The following is an 18,002-nucleotide window of genomic DNA, read 5'->3' as shown; positions in this document are numbered from 1 at the left end:
CGCGCTATATGAGGCTCGAACTCCAAACCTCATGGTGTGGAAGCATTACAAAACACTTGGTCAACACCATTGGACAAAAAAAAAAGTGAATTTTGTGAAATCTGTTATATACCGTGTATATATGATTTATGTGGTATAAAAAATTAAATAAATTTTTATAAATGAATCTCTATCTTTACTTGCTGTATATCACAAAATATTGAAGGATTTTTAATCCCATCAAATTTAATGGATATGGAAATGAAATTTTTGAAAATAGATACAATAAAAAAATACATTTTCCTATTAGTTTTTTTATATTGGCTTTTAATAGTTTGAGATTTTTTTTTTTTTGGCACTTTTCCTATTCCGAGTTTGATCTTGTATTTTTTGTAACTTGGCTATAAATGTTTTTGGATTTTCTCTTTATTTATTTTAGAACAAAATTTTCTCTCATTAATAATTATTTAGGAACAAGATATTGATTATTGAAGTCTGTCTAGCTATTTCCCAAAATTTTCTCTTTTCCATCCTTTAATGTCATAAATGTAACATAACCCTTTACCTTCATAACTTAACATTTAAGTTTTAAGATACATAAATATTATATACATTAAAAGGTTTAAAAGATAAATTTAATCCCTTTCCAAAGAATTTCTTTTTAATAATATACAAATATTATGTGTAATTTAGTGGGGTTAGAGCTAAACTATATGCATGACAAAGGAAATCTCCTAATTAATATTTGTTAATCTAGTAAAATTTGCTGGACATTAATATTATCACTTTAGGCTATTGAAAGAAAAGAAAAAAAGCATGAAAAGTAACATTTACTTAAAACTATATATATGTACTGCTATAAACAATTGCATTGTCTTAAATTAGTTATCAATCTCTTATTTCAAAAACGTGTAAAGATGGAAAACTTCAAAATAGATGGTGATATGATCATATCAAAAACGCTAACACGCACCGATGTTGACCAACATGGACGTTTGCTTTTACCCAAAAGCCAAGTGCTCACTGTCTTACAAAAGATGAATAATGTTACGCAGGAGAGTTTGCAAAATGGTATTGAACTCGAAGTTCTAGACATGACTAAAAACCATTCATACTCTGTTATCTTAAAATCAAGGAACGCCTCTAATGACTATGTTCTAGCAACGGGTTGGAGCACTTTGAAACATTCATTAGAGCTCAAGGAAGGTGATAATATCAAGCTGTATTGGGATTACTTGAATTACAAATTTATTATTCTCAATTTTGAATACAGCTTAATCCCCTTTTAAAGAGTGATGTGATGGAGATTGGAGCGTATATGTTCGCTCACAACTTTGTTATATTTCCCTATTTAAGTTGCATTCATTATGTTTTCGATTTTATATCTAAATAATAAAGTATCTTACCATTTGCAAATATTTCTAGAACAGTTGGAATATTTAAAGTTTAATAAGAGATGATCATTATGGAAAATTAAGAGCAATTGTTGTATATGAATCATTTAACAATCGTCGGGTATTCTTTTAACTTTAATCTCTAAATATATATTTTCTTTGGGTTCGACCACTACGGATTATAAATTTTGAATGGTATATAAAATACGATCTAATCCACAAACTAATTTATCCGCCCTAACCATCGTAAGTTTGTAACCATGATGAGTGGGAATTAACACACTCTAAAATTTTAGTAGCTAAGTTTCTCTCTAAAATTCACGGAACTCACAACTACGCAGATCTGTTTAACTTTCATAATTATAAGCCTAAGATCATACTTATAGTTTCTGTTCATGAATGTCATACTTTATTTATAACCCCCCCCCCCCCCCCACAATATATGCGTCTATAATTTTACAATCTTAAAGCTTACAAAAGTATAAACTGAAATTTCTGAATTTGAGGCAGAGAGCTTATATTGCCTCTAGAATTTCTCAAATGATGAATTCATTTATTAATGTTTTCTTACAATAGTATTGTCTTTTTGAGATTTATGAGACCAAGCATCATCTCTTAGCAACTGTTACTTTGAGGCCATGTTTCATGTGAAGGACTATGGAAGAAGCTGGCTCGATCTTGTGCCCTTCAACGACCTTAATGTCATAATTTCTTATGATTTCAACAGCCACTATCTTCATCTGCAAGAAAGACAAATTTTTCCCCAAGCAATTTCTTGGACCAGAATTAAACACGAAGAACTTAAAAGAAGGTTCATGTTTTATGCCTCCATGTCTCTCAGAGATCCATCTCTCAGGTTTGAATTCAGACGCGTCTTTTCCCCACACAGCCTTCATCCTCCCCAACGCATAAACAGAAAACAGAATCTTCCAGTTTTCATCGACTTTGTGTCCACTTGGAAGCACATCTTCTTTTATTGGAGACTTCCGCTCGAACGGGATGGGAGCGTAGAGGCGTAAGGATTCACACAATGCACCATGTAAATACACCATCTTGTTTAACTTATCCGCATCTAAACTCATCCCTGATCTTGGTAGACTTGTGTGGTTGATCTCTTGGCGGATCTTGGTCAGAGCGTCAGGGTTCTTGGAGATTAGCCAAAAGAACCAAGTGAGATTTGTTGCAATGGCGTCTCTTCCAGCAAGCATGAAACTCTTGATGATGTCTTTGAGGAAGTTATCATCTGTTGGGTTCAAAAGCTCATACTTGGAAGTGTCTAGTTTCATGAAGACGCTTAACAAATCCTCACCATGAGCTTCTTCTCCAATACTGGAGTGATGAGTACTTATTATCTCCTCTCTCTTTGAAGATATATACTTTGCACATGATCTGTCAAAAGCAGCATTAGCTTCCTTCATCTTCTTCTCTTCTCCAACTCCAATCCAGTTTTGCAGCTTCCACAAGATCATAGGCTTGACATGTCTATACACAACCACTTCTTCAGCATCATCCATAGCTTTGGCATACTCGTTATTAGGCATTTCAATGGAAAGAGAATTTGACTCGGAACCCGTTACTAGAGTAAGGGTTACATCGAATGCTAGCCTCTGGAACACGTCTTGTAAATCGAAAATCTTATTCTCCTCTGCAAAATGATCAAGGACCGGGACAACCCCGTACTTGATTTTGCGCGTGATGGTCCTCAATGAGAAGCTTTGAAACCCTTGATGGCTAAGCACGACCAGTGAGGACTTCCTCATATCCTCCCAGAGTTTTGAGTCAGCAGTGAAGATCCCGTTTCCTAGAAAATCGAACATCTCTTTGAACTCTGGTCCTTTGTCGTAATTGGAGAAGTTGGAGCTGAAAACGTGTTGAATGTTTGCAGGATCTGCAGTGATCAACATGTTCATGCCAGAGAACCACGGGCCTTTGAATACAAAAGTCAAGCTGGAGACCTCGAGAACCTCTGCGACATAGTCGTTAATCCTATGAAGCATGATGAGAACACCAGGAAGCATCCCAAGAACTGGCCAGTTTCTAGGTAAGATACGATGGGGTTTCTTGTGGATCAAGAAATGGAAAAAGATAAAAACAAGAAAAGCTATGCAGAGTTCAAGTAAGCCTACGTAAGCCATTTGTTTAAAAGGCTTTGTGTTTCTTGGATTTTTCCAAAGATAGAGAGACAAGAAACTAAATGGTTTTGGGTTTCTTTTTGTTATATTTATAGAAATATTTAATACTACGTTCATTTAATGAGATGACTCAATGATGTAGTTCAGTAGTTAACTCCAATCTTGTCAGCATGGAGCTAGTTTCTTACCTCGTCCACATTCAGAACTTCATAAGATCTGTCAAACATGTTCATGCATACCTTCATGGCATGGAGGCGCCATGGGTAAAGCCATATTAAATATATATGATGGGTTTACATGTCATCGAGACATTCACATTTATTATCTACATATCGTTTATATCCCTTATATATATATATCCTAATTTATATTAATCATTAGCAAATATAATTAACCAAGAAAAACAACTTAATTCTATAATATTATATCTAGTGTGCTTACCAAATACTATACAAAACAACGTCAATTACATATATTTTGTGCTTAAGAACATTCAAATTGTTTGACCATATAAAACATAAATTTTAACGTACAAACCTTTACGAATCAACTTATCTCATGCATTATCAGGAATATATAAAATACAAATTTTATTTTTTTTCAAATTTTTCTTTTATTTAATTCAAGTTCTTATCCTTTCACCTACAATTTAACTTGATTATATTGTTAACTTGACTATTTAACTTAAGAGTTGGAAACCGTCAAATGGTTGATTCTTGTCCTTATCTAATGAGTTGACCTCCTCGAAATGTTATGGTCAAGGACATGCTTATGCCACTTCTCATTGACTCTCCTATGCTTATTAAATTTTACATTACAACTAACTCATTTTTTATCAATTAGATTTTTCTGAGAGAACTCGAATAGTGAATCCAATATGACTCATGGATGATGTTAGCGTATCACCTTTTAATTAAAAATTATAATTCTTTTAAAATATTGAAAACAAATGTTAAATTTGTTAATGATATAAGGAACACACACTCATCATACAATCACCCAATCACAAATTTCAGAATTTAGTCAAACCGAGTTGTTTCTCTATTATTTTATATGGCGAAACTTTGATAGCATCGGCCGGGTAATTTCAATGAGGCGAACTTGTTGAATTATCACTTGCTCAATATAACTTTTGGTTTCAGTTTGAGATTTTACTTCTATAAGTATATACAATATGATTACAACAGATGAAAGATCATATCTAATTCAGTTAAAATATATATGGCATCGACTTCAAGTGGATTAGAGTTTACATCACAATATAAACAACAAATCAAACAGAGTCAAAAATATATATAAAAAGTGAAATTTGCGGTTTTGGTCTTGTCAACCAATATTAACCGAGTTACTTCTTTGGCGAATGAGTCAACATGACTAAGTCACATAGGAGACCAAGGACATGTATATAAAAATGGGGAAAACATTGGTCATATCATATGAACAAAGTCTAAGCAATGGGCTTTTCCATTCATTCTGATGATACGTGCTTTAAACTTATGATATGTTGTTAGTTACTTAGTTATGTAAAACTACTACTAATTAACTTATATTGACAAATAACAGACAATAATTAATAAATACATATCGATGACCATACTAATGTTGTTAGTTAAACTGTTAATAGTTATTGTATTAGTTGCCACGTTTTTTTATGCCAAAGCGAACTACCACGTTATATTTTAGAAATGACAATCTTGTCTAATTTTATAGAGATCTTTAACTATTTTCCTATGTTATAGAAGTGTTCTTAGATAAACTAATTTTAAAGATCTCAATTTTTTTCTCTTTCTTAGATTTGTTATTAAATAGACTTGTTAGAATTTGACTCTAATGCAAATGGAAAAGAAAAAAAAAAAGAGCTGAAAAATGTTGTAGTTGAGCATATATATGACTGTTAGTATATAAGGTACATTAATTTTCTTTTAAGCTTTAAACTTTGATTAAACATTATTATTTTTTTATCGAACCGAAAGGACCAATTATAAATAAAAAAAGAATACTAATAATTTATTAAACCGTAGTTAATATCTTATTGATGAGTTAATTTAGACTCTAGTTTAAGTACTTTAACAAAGATAAAAAATAAAAATAAAAAGTTTTTGTCCGCTCGTAAGTTTCTCGCGAAAGACGCAAAACCTAAAGCTTCCACGTTGCCACCACGAGCCTCGTCGACCAAACCGGCGCTTCACCACACGACTAACAACGACAAAAACCACATTAATACTCTTTATTTATCTATTACTCAGCTCCACGGCAAAATTTGGCTCACGGACGTAAGCATGGTGACGTATCTTCTCTAACGTCATTTGCCTTCGACCTTCTTCAAAAGAGAGGTTGTGAAATAACTAGCCAATAAGATGCACTTTTAATCTCAACATGCAATAAGATAATAAGACGTACGTACTCAACGTAGCAACAATAACGTCTCGTATTGGTTGCTCCAATTTTAAATGTAAAGTTAAAAAATACTTGTAACAAAAGTTGCGTTTCCTCCTATTAGTTACAGAAAAAAGTCTCACTTTACATGAATCACATGATAGCTTTTTAATCGGCATATTCCAGAATTTTTTGACGTTGAAAAAGATGATACAAGTATATAAACTAATAACCACTGGGAAAAAATATATGACAAATTAACAATGTCTTTATAAAGCATGCATTATTAACCGTGAGGCCGTCTATAGTGTTACCCGAATATGAAATAATTAACTTTATATTCTTATAAATGTGATAGGTGTTTATGTTTGTTTTATATTTTGTGTTGGCAACGCATGCAAAGGTTGGTGTTTGACTGAACTTAATTAAGATGTACGACTACTTGCCCCATAAGGCCATAAGGTATTAGTAATTTAGTATTGCAATTAAAAAATAACAATGGATCGAACTACTTGTGCTATAAGTTTAAGATGCCGTAAAAGATAGAATCAGAGCTATAAAGATATCTTTTAAATAAGTTTTGTCACTTTTTTTTGTTAGGCCAAAGTTCAAAACAGAAACAAACAAAAAACAAAAAACTAATGAGACGTGGTCCCAAAGTGATGAATTTGGTTTTCTAATTACACTTCCTCTCAAGTTGATAGCTCTTATCAGCTAAAATCAAACTGAATCCACTCTAAGATCAACAATTAATATAATATTCTTGCTTAAAACCATCCTAGTTAGATCAAACTAAGCTCTATATATACCATATTTATTGGTTCATAGTGGTTCATATCTTATGAGAGCTAGGTTTATTAACTCTATACCATACTTATTGGTTCATATCTTGTGAGATCTAGGTTTCGGTTAAGGCTTTGGAGCCCTCCCCCACCATCATTGATTCGTTTGCTAGGTACATCCACTCGAAATCTAGCTTTGATTAAAAGAATAAAAGTGATTAATTAGTGTCATATTATTACGAAGGGACCCGTGATTGTTACATGCATTTTTTTACTCGAGCATTTGATTGGACAACACTTCGAAAACTTTTATTTTTCTATAGAACCTTAAAGATTAAGATGTGAAAAAAGTAAAAATTTCCCACTTTATGGGTACTTTATTTTTAAAAAATAAATGATAATAATAAAGAAAAATTAACTTGTCGCTATAGCAATTCCATTCAAGAAGCTTCGTTGAATATACGCACGAAAGTAGCCATGAAAGTTATTTTTAACTTATTTAAAAGCAAATAGACTTTTATTTTATTAATGATATTATTATTTTTCTTTAGATCTTTGCAGTATAAATAAACAGTATCAGCCTAACAAGATCTCTCCTCCTCGTAGCTTAACCAGGCTAAAACACAAAACAAGCTTCTTAAAGAAGAAAAAGAAAAAAAGAAAGAAACTAAAAAATGAACTACCCTTCAAACCCTAACCCTAATTACACAGATTTCACTGAATTTTTTAAATTCGATGATTTTGCGGATTCATTTGATATGATCATGGAAGAAATAGGCCGTGAGGACCACTCTTCGTCGCCTACTTTGAGTTGGACTTCATCGGAAAAAATAGTAGCTGCAGAAATCACAAGCCCGTTTCAAACAAGCCTAGCTACCTCACCTATGAGCCTTGAAATGTAAGTCAACTTTTTATACCATACATCATAGCTTAGTTCTTGATGAATGTTATGCTAACAGTGATATTAACCAGCTGATGATTTTATATATAATATATAGAGGTGACAAAAGTCATGAGATCAAAAAGAGGAAGAGACACAAAGAGGATCCCATAATTCAAGCATTCAGAACGAAATCACCTGAAAAAGATGCTTTAGATGACGGCTACAAATGGAGGAAGTACGGCAAAAAGCCAATAACGGGCACTCCATATCCGAGGTAAATATCATTACTTCTAACTTCGTACTTTACCATATACATATACTTGTTTAGTTGTTTATTCGACAACTTGGTTATTCTAGTTGCATATGCTATATAGTTTGTGTTGATTTGAGTATTGCAATGAATGTTTCCACTTGATGAATTTGGAAGCAGAGAGTAGTTAATTGTCAAATGGACAACTTGAGACAACAACTAGCTAATAGTCGAGGATATACAAGTTAGTTACTCCTCTTTTCGCACTAAGTTAATATCAGTTAGTTAACAGACAGACAAAACCCCTTTTTTGTTGTTGTTGAAAAGACATACAAAACCTTGTTCATAAGTTTAGCTAGAAGTAATTAAGATAAAACCAACTTCTAGTACATGATACTTTCATTGCAGAACTTAATAATTGATGATTTATATCACTTCTAAAAATAAAATTAGTTCTAGCTAGTTCTTACTACAAAATCCTAGTACATAGAAATGATATTTTGCTTTTGATAATCACTACATTTATAAGAATAGTTCACACTCCTTTCTGACTTTAGACTAAAAAGTACTTGATCTGATATCAAATAGTGATCTAAACCTTCATTCAAACTTTACATGCATGTGTGGATAAAGTATCATATAGAATATGGTTAGTGTTCCATCTTTAGTGGAGGTGTTTCTTGTCCAAATGCATTTTTCTACAAATGTATGGTTTATACGTGTTGAAGCCAACATGCATATATATGCATGTACGATCACCAAAAATATATACAATATATATACGTCGCGGTGTTAATTTGTTAGCCTTACTTGTATTTCCATGTGGAGCATGTGTCACGGATATATACATAATAAGAATATACATATCAATAAGGCATAACATCTATTGAATAGAAACTAAACTATTGTCACAAGTTGTGATATACGCTTATAACAAATTAACACTTGAGATTATCATAATTCATGAGTTCTTTCTTGTATGGTACCTTTAATTTCAAGTGGACTCACAAACGACAATACTATCGTTATGCAACCAATCATTGGACCACACAATATATTATAATCAAACTGCATGTTACATTGGAAATCTTATAAAATCTTTTAGAGTTTTAAGAAATTATTAATTAATGCTCAATTTTTATAAATTATACAGGCATTATCACAAGTGTTCGGACCCTGATTGCAAAGTGAAGAAGAAGATCGAGAGAGATACGAGCGATCCAGATTACGTATGGACAACGTACGAAGGGATACATAACCACCCGAGCCCTTCTGTAGTTTACTGTGAATCAGATGACTTTGATCTTACCTCCCACAACAATTGGTGCTTTCAAACAAATACGTATGGTTTCTCTCATTCTGCTCCAAACTGATCATAGTTACCAAGTCTCTGTGTGTATATATATGTATATAGTTTATGTCACCGTCGTAATTACGCATCACATGTATCCACATATACCTTGTTGGGTCGGTTTTGGTCGGTTGTAATGTATTTAGTTGGTGGGGTTGTAATGAACGTTGATCATCTTGCATGTAAAGGTTTAATTGTAAATTTTTAATAATAGAAACTAATTAATTTGTACATGGACCTCTCTAATTCTCTACAATGAGAGACATTTGTCAATCACAAATGGATTAGTCGAAAATATTTTGATTTGATCAAAACTATATTGTCAATGAAACTGAATTTTCAATATCCATCGAAAATCTCAAATAACTATACCTATTGGCATATTTTAGATTATCCACATCTATCAAATACGTACTAATATTTGATTATGTAAACCTGTTTTACCCTATTTGATTTCTTAATCATTTTTCTTATACAAAATATCTTGTTAACTAAAAACAATAGAAAATAATGGGCCTTTTTACTTGTATTTAAGATAAACCTAAAGGTAGGCTAAGCACTTTGGCCCATAGCTAATATGCATATGCTCATCTTGTAAGCCATATTAGAGCTAAAAACCAAAACAATTAGTTAAAAAGTTTTACTACTAGGTTTCATTTTGTATTTTAAACTTAACCTAATCAACCAATTAAAATTACCAACGTTAAACTCAAGCACAATATTTTATTTCTCTTAAACCCATAAATTACAATAACAACAACAACAACAAAATTATAAAAATATAATAGTACGTTTTATAAAGTTGGATTCTGATTTAGTGGTTTCTATTAATAGAATATATCTTGGCCTTTAGCATATTAGCAAAAGAAAAGAAAAGAAAAAAAAGAACTTGATACTACGTATTCTCCCCTAGCTCCCCCTTAGATTACCATATTCCATATACAATATAAACAAAAATGAAAAATCACATGTAAACAGATATTTATATGTTTTGACAGCTACATGATATGATTTGTCATGCCAACAACCAAAATGCAGATATGAGATACTTGTGAAGGCAAGCACGATCTGGTCGACACACCTTATCAATAAATGTCAAAATGACATCTCCATTATCCAAAATATCTTTTTTTCTTAATTGTTTTTTTCAAACTTTTTTCACTATTTCATTATCTATTTCGACAATTATCTCTTTTTTTCAAATAGCTGAAAAATACATTTTTGAAACTTTGAACCATACTTTTACTTTTTTTTTTAAATGTTACCACACGATAGTAATTGAATATTATTGTTGAGACTAATACTATAAGCGAGATATCCACACACGTATTCATTGACTTTTAATTGACAGCCAAAGAGCTAATTTACAATTTCTTGTTCTTCTTTTTATAACAATTTTAATATCTTATAACCAAAATAATAATATTTTTTTGCCGAGTATGAGCTAATTACTAATGACTCAGCGACCAAATATAGACACAGGTTAATGAAAATTGTCAGAAAAAAAACAAAGGACAACTCAATTCTCCTGTAAAATCAATGATTGAAAAAAGAAAAAAAAAATACTGAAATCTATTTTTTTCTTGTCAACAACAATTAAATTAAAAAAGGTCTAAAGAGTTTTTAGATTCGGATTCGCTGGATTGGCCTAACTATTTTGCTTTTAGTTGGCAAAGGATTCACATGTCTTCTTTCTTCTCTTCACATCATCAAACCAATATATCATCACAACACGTGACAACTTCTTCTTTTCTTTTGTCTTTTTCCTTTCCTCCCCCACAAGACAGAAGACATAAGAAGAAGAAGGAGATCATCAAGACCGATCTTGTAGACTTTTTGTCTCTGTCCGAAAACAAAGAAAGAAACCTTTTTCCAGTAAAGAAAAGAGAACAATCTCATAGGTTCTTGAGCTTTTCTTGACCATGGATTCCTTGAAGAACAGAACATTGCTTAAGGTCATTGTTCTTGGAGATAGCGGGTAATTAATAATTTCTCATCTTTTCTAATTGATCTTGATCTTTCTTGCTTCTGTGTTTCTTTTTTTTGGTTTTGTTCTGAATCTTTATTTATATATGCAGGGTAGGTAAAACTTCTTTGATGAATCAGTATCCTTGATTAGTTAAACATTTTAGTTCAATTTTTAAAAAGTCAAGTTTCTGTATTAGATCTGTGTTTATGTGGTAACCTTGACTTGTGACTTAAGATACGTGTACAAGAAATTTAACAAGCAATATAAGGCCACGATCGGAGCTGATTTCGTCACCAAAGAGCTCCATATAGAAGACAAATCTGTAACCTTACAGGTAACTAAGTTGATATATATCATTCATTTGACCATTTATTTCACAATTTGATCTCTTTTTTTATGCCATGAGATGAGACTCTGTTTGTTTTTTATTATAGATATGGGATACTGCAGGACAAGAGAGGTTTCAGAGTCTAGGAGCTGCGTTTTACAGAGGTGCTGATTGTTGTGTTCTTGTGTACGACGTGAACAATCTCAGATCTTTCGAAACTCTCAACAATTGGCACACTGAGTTCCTCAAACAGGTTTTTTTGCCCTAACGGTTCCTTTTTCTTGTGCAAGAAGTTACATTTTACCACGCAAATCTTTTTACAAGTATGACATATATCTTCTAGGCAAATCCTATGGAACCTGAGACATTCCCCTTTGTTTTGATTGGGAACAAGACCGATGTAGATGGTGGAAACAGCCGAGTTGTAAGCTCGTATTCATAAATCTCCTCTTCAAACCAATAGTATAAAAACCCTAACTTCCGCAAGTATACATATGCAGGTTTCAAATAAGAGAGCACACGAATGGTGTGGCTCAAAGGGTAACATACCATACCATGAAACATCTGCGAAGGAAGATACCAATATCGATGAAGCTTTTTTGGGGGTTGCACACATTGCTCTCTCCAATGAACATAAACAAACCAATGACATGTGAGCTACTACTATATAAAGATCCAACTCTTTCTAGGTTAACTCTATGAAGATTATCATGTTTAAATTTTATTTTGTCTCTTTTGATATTTGCAGATATCCTAGAGGTGTATATGACTCTGTTACTGACATTATTGATCCAGATCAGAACAGAGGTTGTGCTTGCTAATTCATACTTAACATATCTGATCAAATAAGTATTGAGTACCACCAGCTTTTTTATTTTCAGTCTTTTGTTTTTTTTTGTAACTTTTTATTTATTTTTTGGTTTAATATCAATTATAGAGGTTTATCAATTGATATATTGCTACGTTCTGAGTGTTTTTTTATGCATGTAAATCACTAATTAATTTTGTATTTCATTTCTGTAAAACTTTTTGTTGATACAAAACTCAACTCATCATTCAATAATCTCATTTTTTTGCTTCTTTGAAAGCGTAACGTTTATGTTTGCATGTTTAATACAAAAACACATTATTGGAATCTACAAAAATCTTTGAAAATTTTAAAATCTCTACAACTTTTAAAATCCACAAACTCTTTTAGATTCAACATCCCGATAACCCCCCATATATTAGTCCACCTCTTTGCGCAACAATTTTTTTAATGATCTTTTTAATAGGCTCAACCGTTTTACTTTTTTTTTTGTATTTCTCTTTAATGATCTTTTTTTTTTTTTTGCTCTCTCTCTCAACCAATTTTGTATTGGATGTACGAAAAAAAAAAACACTCTTCTTCTCTCTTGTTGAGAACATTATGTTTGAAATATAATCATTAAACCATAAAACAACAACCAACTTTGCTGTTTAATTCTTAGTTGCAACTCATTTTCAATTATCTAAATTTTGATAAGCGGTTTGTGAATTTTCAACTCATAGATCAATTGATAATATGGGAAATTCCTAGCATGTCTTTTCAAGATGATTGGTTTCTCTAGTCTCTTTCGAGTCGAAACTCACTTTAATATTGGCAACGTAGTTAAATCTTATATATCGATAGTTATTCATGGAAGTTGGTTTGTCGGAGAATGTTGTTATTGCAGAATTTTTGGCAAGTCTTTGTAGGTTTAAACATTGGGAAGCAAACTAATTAACTCAAATTGTTTTCTTGATGGGGCTTTTATTCCTTCTACCAAGTTCTCAATACATGGACCAATTCTTAAAGCATGGTCAAGATGGCGTTCAAGAAAAGCAAAAATAGTAGAGTTTGTCTTTCCGGTGGTTTATTAACGTGATGCGTATATCATATAGAAGAAGACAATATGACTAGACGACGAAGAGCCATGTATTTCAAAGAAGGAGCCTGGAAAGAGATGGTCGAGTTTTTTTTGTACCAAGTATGGAAGCAATCACACGTGCCCGATTTGATATATGATGAGGTTTGATGAAAGGTGGTTCAAGAAAGTAAAATCGATTCTCTAGGAGAGTGAGTTGGAGATTTTGGGGAGACATATGTTTTGAATATGAGAGTAAGAAGTGATTTGTTGAATCGTGAATATGGCAAAGTAAATGGATTGGGAGTGGTAATATATTGCATGATCATGGATAAAGTAATGGGACTCGCTCGGGGTTGAAGGTTGTGGTGACCAAAACATATATATATATTTATATGTTATAATACCGTTGTCGATTTATTTTATTTTTAATTAATTACCTTTTGGTATAATCTATTTAATTATTGTTATTACTAACTAAAATAAAATTTGAGGGAATGAATATATAATCATTTTGCTCTTATCCGTTTAGTTTTAGATGATCTGCATTGAGTTAAAATTTGGTTTATTATGATGAATATAAAATTAAATTGTATTGCAAAATGTAGTATTGGTTTTCTATTTATTTTTACATCCACGTAAATATGTTGGCTCTTATCTATCTAGTAAACTAATAAAGAAGAGATTATCATTTGAATTGAAAAGAACAGAGGAAGTGGTAAAGGTTAAATATATTCATGTTGATAATATCATTTTTTTTTTCATATTTGTTTTCCTAATTTCTAATATATTAGGTCAATAAATTTTAGAAATTTCATGTTGAGTATATATAAAATCTAATTAAGTATAATATAATAAATTTATTTATTATCAGCTAAGTTCACCAAAACCTTAATTGTAGTCGAGCTAAGGTGAAAATTGAAAATATCTTACGTTAATTAGTAATAGAATAAAAATTTGCACATTATTTGTATTATGTCATTAAAGCTCACATTAAAAAATTCCAGTTTATTGACCCTAAAAAAAATTGCAAATTTATTGTAAATGATAGATATTTACTTTTAAAAACTCACTATATATGAGTGGATATAGTATGGCAGTCTTGGTAAATATTTTTCTATACAAACAAATTCTTATATAAATAACGAATTTAAGCACTATGAATATATTGAAATATAAAGGACTATTTGTATACAATTAAAATTGAATTTAAAAGAATTGGGATTATTTGCATGTAAATCCAAGAAACAAAAATACATGAGAGGTAAATATTATTACATCAAATTGTTGATAAAAACTAACTTTTAATATATTATTTGGTTTTCTTAGGCAATGTTTAGATTAAATGAATTACTGGAAGAGAGATACCGAACCTCGTGCACTTGTGCGCGTATTTTATGCAAAATGGTTCTGAGGTGGTATCATCACATGCCATCAATACGGCATTGCATCAGTGAAATTGAAATTTGTGCCTCCCGACTTCTATTATCCCAAGCTTCTTTTGCTAAATCAATAGACATTCAATAAAATCAGATTCAAAAATAAAACTTTTGAAGTGTTTTGTAACAAAAAAAAATTGAGAAATTTCTCAAAATAGCACATTATATGTTTTTTTTTTAAAGAAATACCACTATTACTTATTATTTTCGAATTTTTACTTTTCTAACAGTACATCAAACACAAATATTGGTGCATAATTCTTTTTCTTTTTGGATTCATAATTTTATATTTAGGTTTTAGTTTATAGATGTAATATTTAGTATTCAAGATTTAAGGTTTAGTTTTGAATGTTCAAACTCCAGTTTTTATTTTGTGGTTTAAAAGAAAGTTTTTTAATAATAATTTTTAAACATAAATTTGATAATGATATATCAGAAAAAAAAAACTTATTTTACTGGTATTGCCTGTAATAATATTACTATCATAAATAATTATATTAAGGTTCAGATATCCGGAATAAATCTCAGCCGTTGATTATCTACTGTAAACAACGATTGTGAATCTTGATTCTAAATCTAATAAAGTAATTGGAAGGAAAATAAAAAATAAAAAACCTCAGCCGTTGATCGTAATCAACGCTGTACAATTAAGCTGGACTCCGTAAAAGAGCGAGCGACTAGTTTACCCAATACTTCCCCTTCTCGTTACTTCAGCTCCGTCTCAGATAGGGATCTCAAAAACACACCACAAACCCTAATTTCGTCAACTCTTCACAGATTCGATTCGATTAAGAAAATGGCGTACGCTTCTCGCTTCCTCTCCAGATCTAAGCAGGTACACTCTCTCCCTCGATTCTTCTGTATCATCCGAATCCGAATGCGACATTTGCTTATCGTTTGTTTTTGATTCCCCTTTTCGGTTTTACCTGATTTCTGGGTTTTATGTGTGTTCGATGCGATGATTTGTGTGATGAGATTACGGATTTGATGCTATCTATATCACCGAATCACATCTTAGGGTGTGCCATTTCTATGCCGTTTTCGAATTTTTAGTATCTTCTGTACAATCTCGCTTGATCGGAGAGTTTTAATAGAGTCTTGTACGATATCGATTTCTATGTTGATCGCTGATACATTTCTAAGTGAAGTGCTTACAACGACGATAAGATGATGATTTGCAAAAAATGTTTCTTATCAAAACTTGTGGAAGACCGAGACGTTTCTGATTTCATTGATTAGCTGCAACTTGTCTTACTCCCATTGTGCAGCTACAGGGAAGTCTGGTTATTTTGCAGCAGCAACATGCTATTCCAGTCAGAGCCTTTGCGAAGGAAGCTGCTCGTCCAACATTTAAAGGAGATGGTATTGTGACAAAACTGTGCTTTGCTGTTTTGTATTAAAGATTATATGCTACTTTCACTTACACCCTTCACTGAGTTTGTTGTTTTTGGCTGTATTAATTTTTTGAAAATAGTTGCTGTCCTTTGTTTAATCCCTTCATGCTTTGGATTTAGCATTGTGTCTAGTTAAGAAAATGTTAGGTCACTTTCTCGAGATGAAATGTGCCGAAAAACTATATTGGTCACTGAAATGTAATCTTGTGAAACCCAGGCTGTGATTGCTAGGACTGTTGCTCTGCTAATTATCTTGTGAAGAAGTTGATTTATCTCTTTACTTCTCTGTATCTTTTGTGTGTGTTTAGAGGGGACAAGCATTGCTGTTTACTATTATTGACTTGAGTTTTACATTATTTGACAGAGATGTTGAAGGGTGTCTTTTTTGATATCAAGAACAAATTCCAGGCTGCAGTTGATATTCTCCGAAAGGAAAAGATCACCCTTGCTCCAGAGGACCCAGCTGCGGTAAAACAGTATGCAAATGTAATGAAGACCATCAGGCAAAAGTAAGCCTCTTGCTGTTCCTTTGGAGATGTTTGTTATTTAGCTTGGATGTATGTTGATGTCCCTAATACTGTTTGTTGGAATTTCCTGGTTTTACCTTTCTGATTTCCCTGAAGCGAATTTCACATATGTTTCAGGGCTACCATTTAACGTTGTTAATTTGGATGTTTGTCCTGCGTTTTTTTGCTCTTTAGGGCAGACATGTTCTCAGAATCTCAACGCATTAAACATGACATTGAGACCGAGACTCAAGATATTCCAGATGCTCGTGCATACTTATTGAAGTTGCAGGAAATCCGCACCAGGTAGGTGTTAGACTTTGAAGTTGTTTCAGTCATCCGTTTGGATAGTTTTCCCTCACCCATCAAGTTGCACCCTGTAGTATCTTGAATGTGATTGTTCAGCAATTATTTGAAGAACTGCTTTATATTATTTATTATCTTCCTATTTCCCAATTGGTTGCAACATAATGAAAATTGTTAAAAACAGTCTTTTGAGTTATTCTTCTGCTTGGGATATATCTTGCAGGAGGGGGCTTACTGATGAGCTTGGTGCTGAGGCCATGATGTTTGAGGCTTTGGAGAAAGTCGAGAAGGACATAAAGAAGCCTCTCCTGAGAAGTGACAAGAAAGGAATGGATCTTTTGGTTGCAGAGTTTGAGAAAGGCAACAAAAAGTATGTCATCATTCTTAAACCACCCATACAAAATAATAATAAATCTCAGCTCGATTTGCAAATGATAACTAATGTGCATGTTTACATGTCATTAATCTGAACAGGCTTGGGATTAGGAAAGAAGATCTTTCTAAATACGAGGAAAATTTGGAGCTCAGCATGGCCAAAGCACAGTTGGATGAGCTGAAGAGTGATGCAGTTGAAGCAATGGAATCTCAGAAAAAGAAGTAAGTATTGCCATTTGTTTCTCATTCATCAAGTCTTTGATCTCTCATCTATATATCATCATAACATGATGATGGGGATTTTGCAGGGAGGAATTCAATGATGAGGAAATGCCAGACGTGAAGTCTCTGGACATCCGTAACTTCATCTAAGGTTTGAACCTAAGAAACATTTGATTTGTTGTAAGAAGAAAAAGGCAGAAGAAGATGTTTGTTTTGTCTTCAAAGAGAAGAAGATCGTTCCCCTTACCGCTTCTGTTTTGGTTTGGCATTTAAATAAAAAAGGTCTCACCATGAATTGGAATACCCCAAATTTGTTCTAACTTTCTCCTGTGGTTATTACGCTTTTGAGATTTTTAGACACAAAGGTGGTTTCATGTTTTTGATAATGGTGATAAATGATATTTGACATCTTTAAATAATAAAGTTTTTTTGGTAACAAACCGAATCAAAT

At 32.2% G+C, this 18,002-nt stretch overlaps 4 protein-coding genes across 4 annotated transcripts; 3 read left to right on the top strand and 1 right to left on the bottom strand.

The window, feature by feature from the left end:
- Window positions 1-1,981: 1,981 nt before the first annotated feature.
- Window positions 1,982-3,508, bottom strand: LOC17888227 (alkane hydroxylase MAH1). Its single transcript, XM_006293988.1, has one exon. It carries the CDS (start codon window positions 3,506-3,508, stop codon window positions 1,982-1,984), a length of 1,527 nt encoding a protein of 508 aa, XP_006294050.1.
- A 3,823-nt stretch (window positions 3,509-7,331) lies between these two features.
- Window positions 7,332-9,378, top strand: LOC17888370 (probable WRKY transcription factor 59). The gene is made up of 3 exons (XM_006295864.2): window positions 7,332-7,561; window positions 7,662-7,820; window positions 8,950-9,378. The coding sequence occupies exons 1-3, from the start codon at window positions 7,338-7,340 to the stop codon at window positions 9,167-9,169; spliced, it is 603 nt and encodes a 200-aa protein (XP_006295926.1). The 5' UTR covers window positions 7,332-7,337; the 3' UTR covers window positions 9,170-9,378.
- Window positions 9,379-10,804: 1,426 nt separating this feature from the next.
- LOC17888014 (ras-related protein RABG2) lies at window positions 10,805-12,469 on the top strand. Its single transcript, XM_023784461.1, has 7 exons — window positions 10,805-11,125; window positions 11,226-11,252; window positions 11,351-11,450; window positions 11,551-11,697; window positions 11,788-11,868; window positions 11,945-12,096; window positions 12,193-12,469. Exons 1-7 carry the CDS (start codon window positions 11,070-11,072, stop codon window positions 12,263-12,265), a joined length of 636 nt encoding a protein of 211 aa, XP_023640229.1. The 5' UTR covers window positions 10,805-11,069; the 3' UTR covers window positions 12,266-12,469.
- Window positions 12,470-15,451: 2,982 nt separating this feature from the next.
- On the top strand, window positions 15,452-17,987 carry LOC17887760 (probable ATP synthase 24 kDa subunit, mitochondrial). Its single transcript, XM_006294704.2, has 7 exons — window positions 15,452-15,583; window positions 16,017-16,110; window positions 16,507-16,651; window positions 16,844-16,954; window positions 17,178-17,324; window positions 17,429-17,551; window positions 17,638-17,987. Exons 1-7 carry the CDS (start codon window positions 15,545-15,547, stop codon window positions 17,699-17,701), a joined length of 723 nt encoding a protein of 240 aa, XP_006294766.2. The 5' UTR covers window positions 15,452-15,544; the 3' UTR covers window positions 17,702-17,987.
- Window positions 17,988-18,002: the final 15 nt, after the last annotated feature.

Source organism: Capsella rubella, unplaced genomic scaffold (assembly GCF_000375325.1).
Source record: "Capsella rubella cultivar Monte Gargano unplaced genomic scaffold, Caprub1_0 scaffold_4, whole genome shotgun sequence".
Classification (NCBI taxonomy): Eukaryota; Viridiplantae; Streptophyta; class Magnoliopsida; order Brassicales; family Brassicaceae; genus Capsella; species Capsella rubella.
This window is presented reverse-complemented; position numbering and strand designations above follow the sequence as displayed.

Excerpts from the sequence above, each read along its gene's own strand:
- LOC17888227 (XM_006293988.1), bottom strand. The coding sequence starts at position 3,508 with ATGGCTTACGTAGGCTTACTTGAACTCTGCATAGCTTTTCTTGTTTTT.
- LOC17888370 (XM_006295864.2), top strand. The coding sequence starts at position 7,338 with ATGAACTACCCTTCAAACCCTAACCCTAATTACACAGATTTCACTGAA. Across the intron at positions 7,562-7,661 it reads TCACCTATGAGCCTTGAAAT|AGGTGACAAAAGTCATGAGA; the intron begins GTAAGTCAACTT and ends TATAATATATAG. Across the intron at positions 7,821-8,949 it reads ACGGGCACTCCATATCCGAG|GCATTATCACAAGTGTTCGG; the intron begins GTAAATATCATT and ends TAAATTATACAG.
- LOC17888014 (XM_023784461.1), top strand. The coding sequence starts at position 11,070 with ATGGATTCCTTGAAGAACAGAACATTGCTTAAGGTCATTGTTCTTGGA. Across the intron at positions 11,869-11,944 it reads ATGGTGGAAACAGCCGAGTT|GTTTCAAATAAGAGAGCACA; the intron begins GTAAGCTCGTAT and ends ATACATATGCAG. Across the intron at positions 12,097-12,192 it reads CATAAACAAACCAATGACAT|ATATCCTAGAGGTGTATATG; the intron begins GTGAGCTACTAC and ends TGATATTTGCAG.
- LOC17887760 (XM_006294704.2), top strand. The coding sequence starts at position 15,545 with ATGGCGTACGCTTCTCGCTTCCTCTCCAGATCTAAGCAG. Across the intron at positions 16,652-16,843 it reads ATGAAGACCATCAGGCAAAA|GGCAGACATGTTCTCAGAAT; the intron begins GTAAGCCTCTTG and ends TTTGCTCTTTAG. Across the intron at positions 17,325-17,428 it reads TTTGAGAAAGGCAACAAAAA|GCTTGGGATTAGGAAAGAAG; the intron begins GTATGTCATCAT and ends TAATCTGAACAG.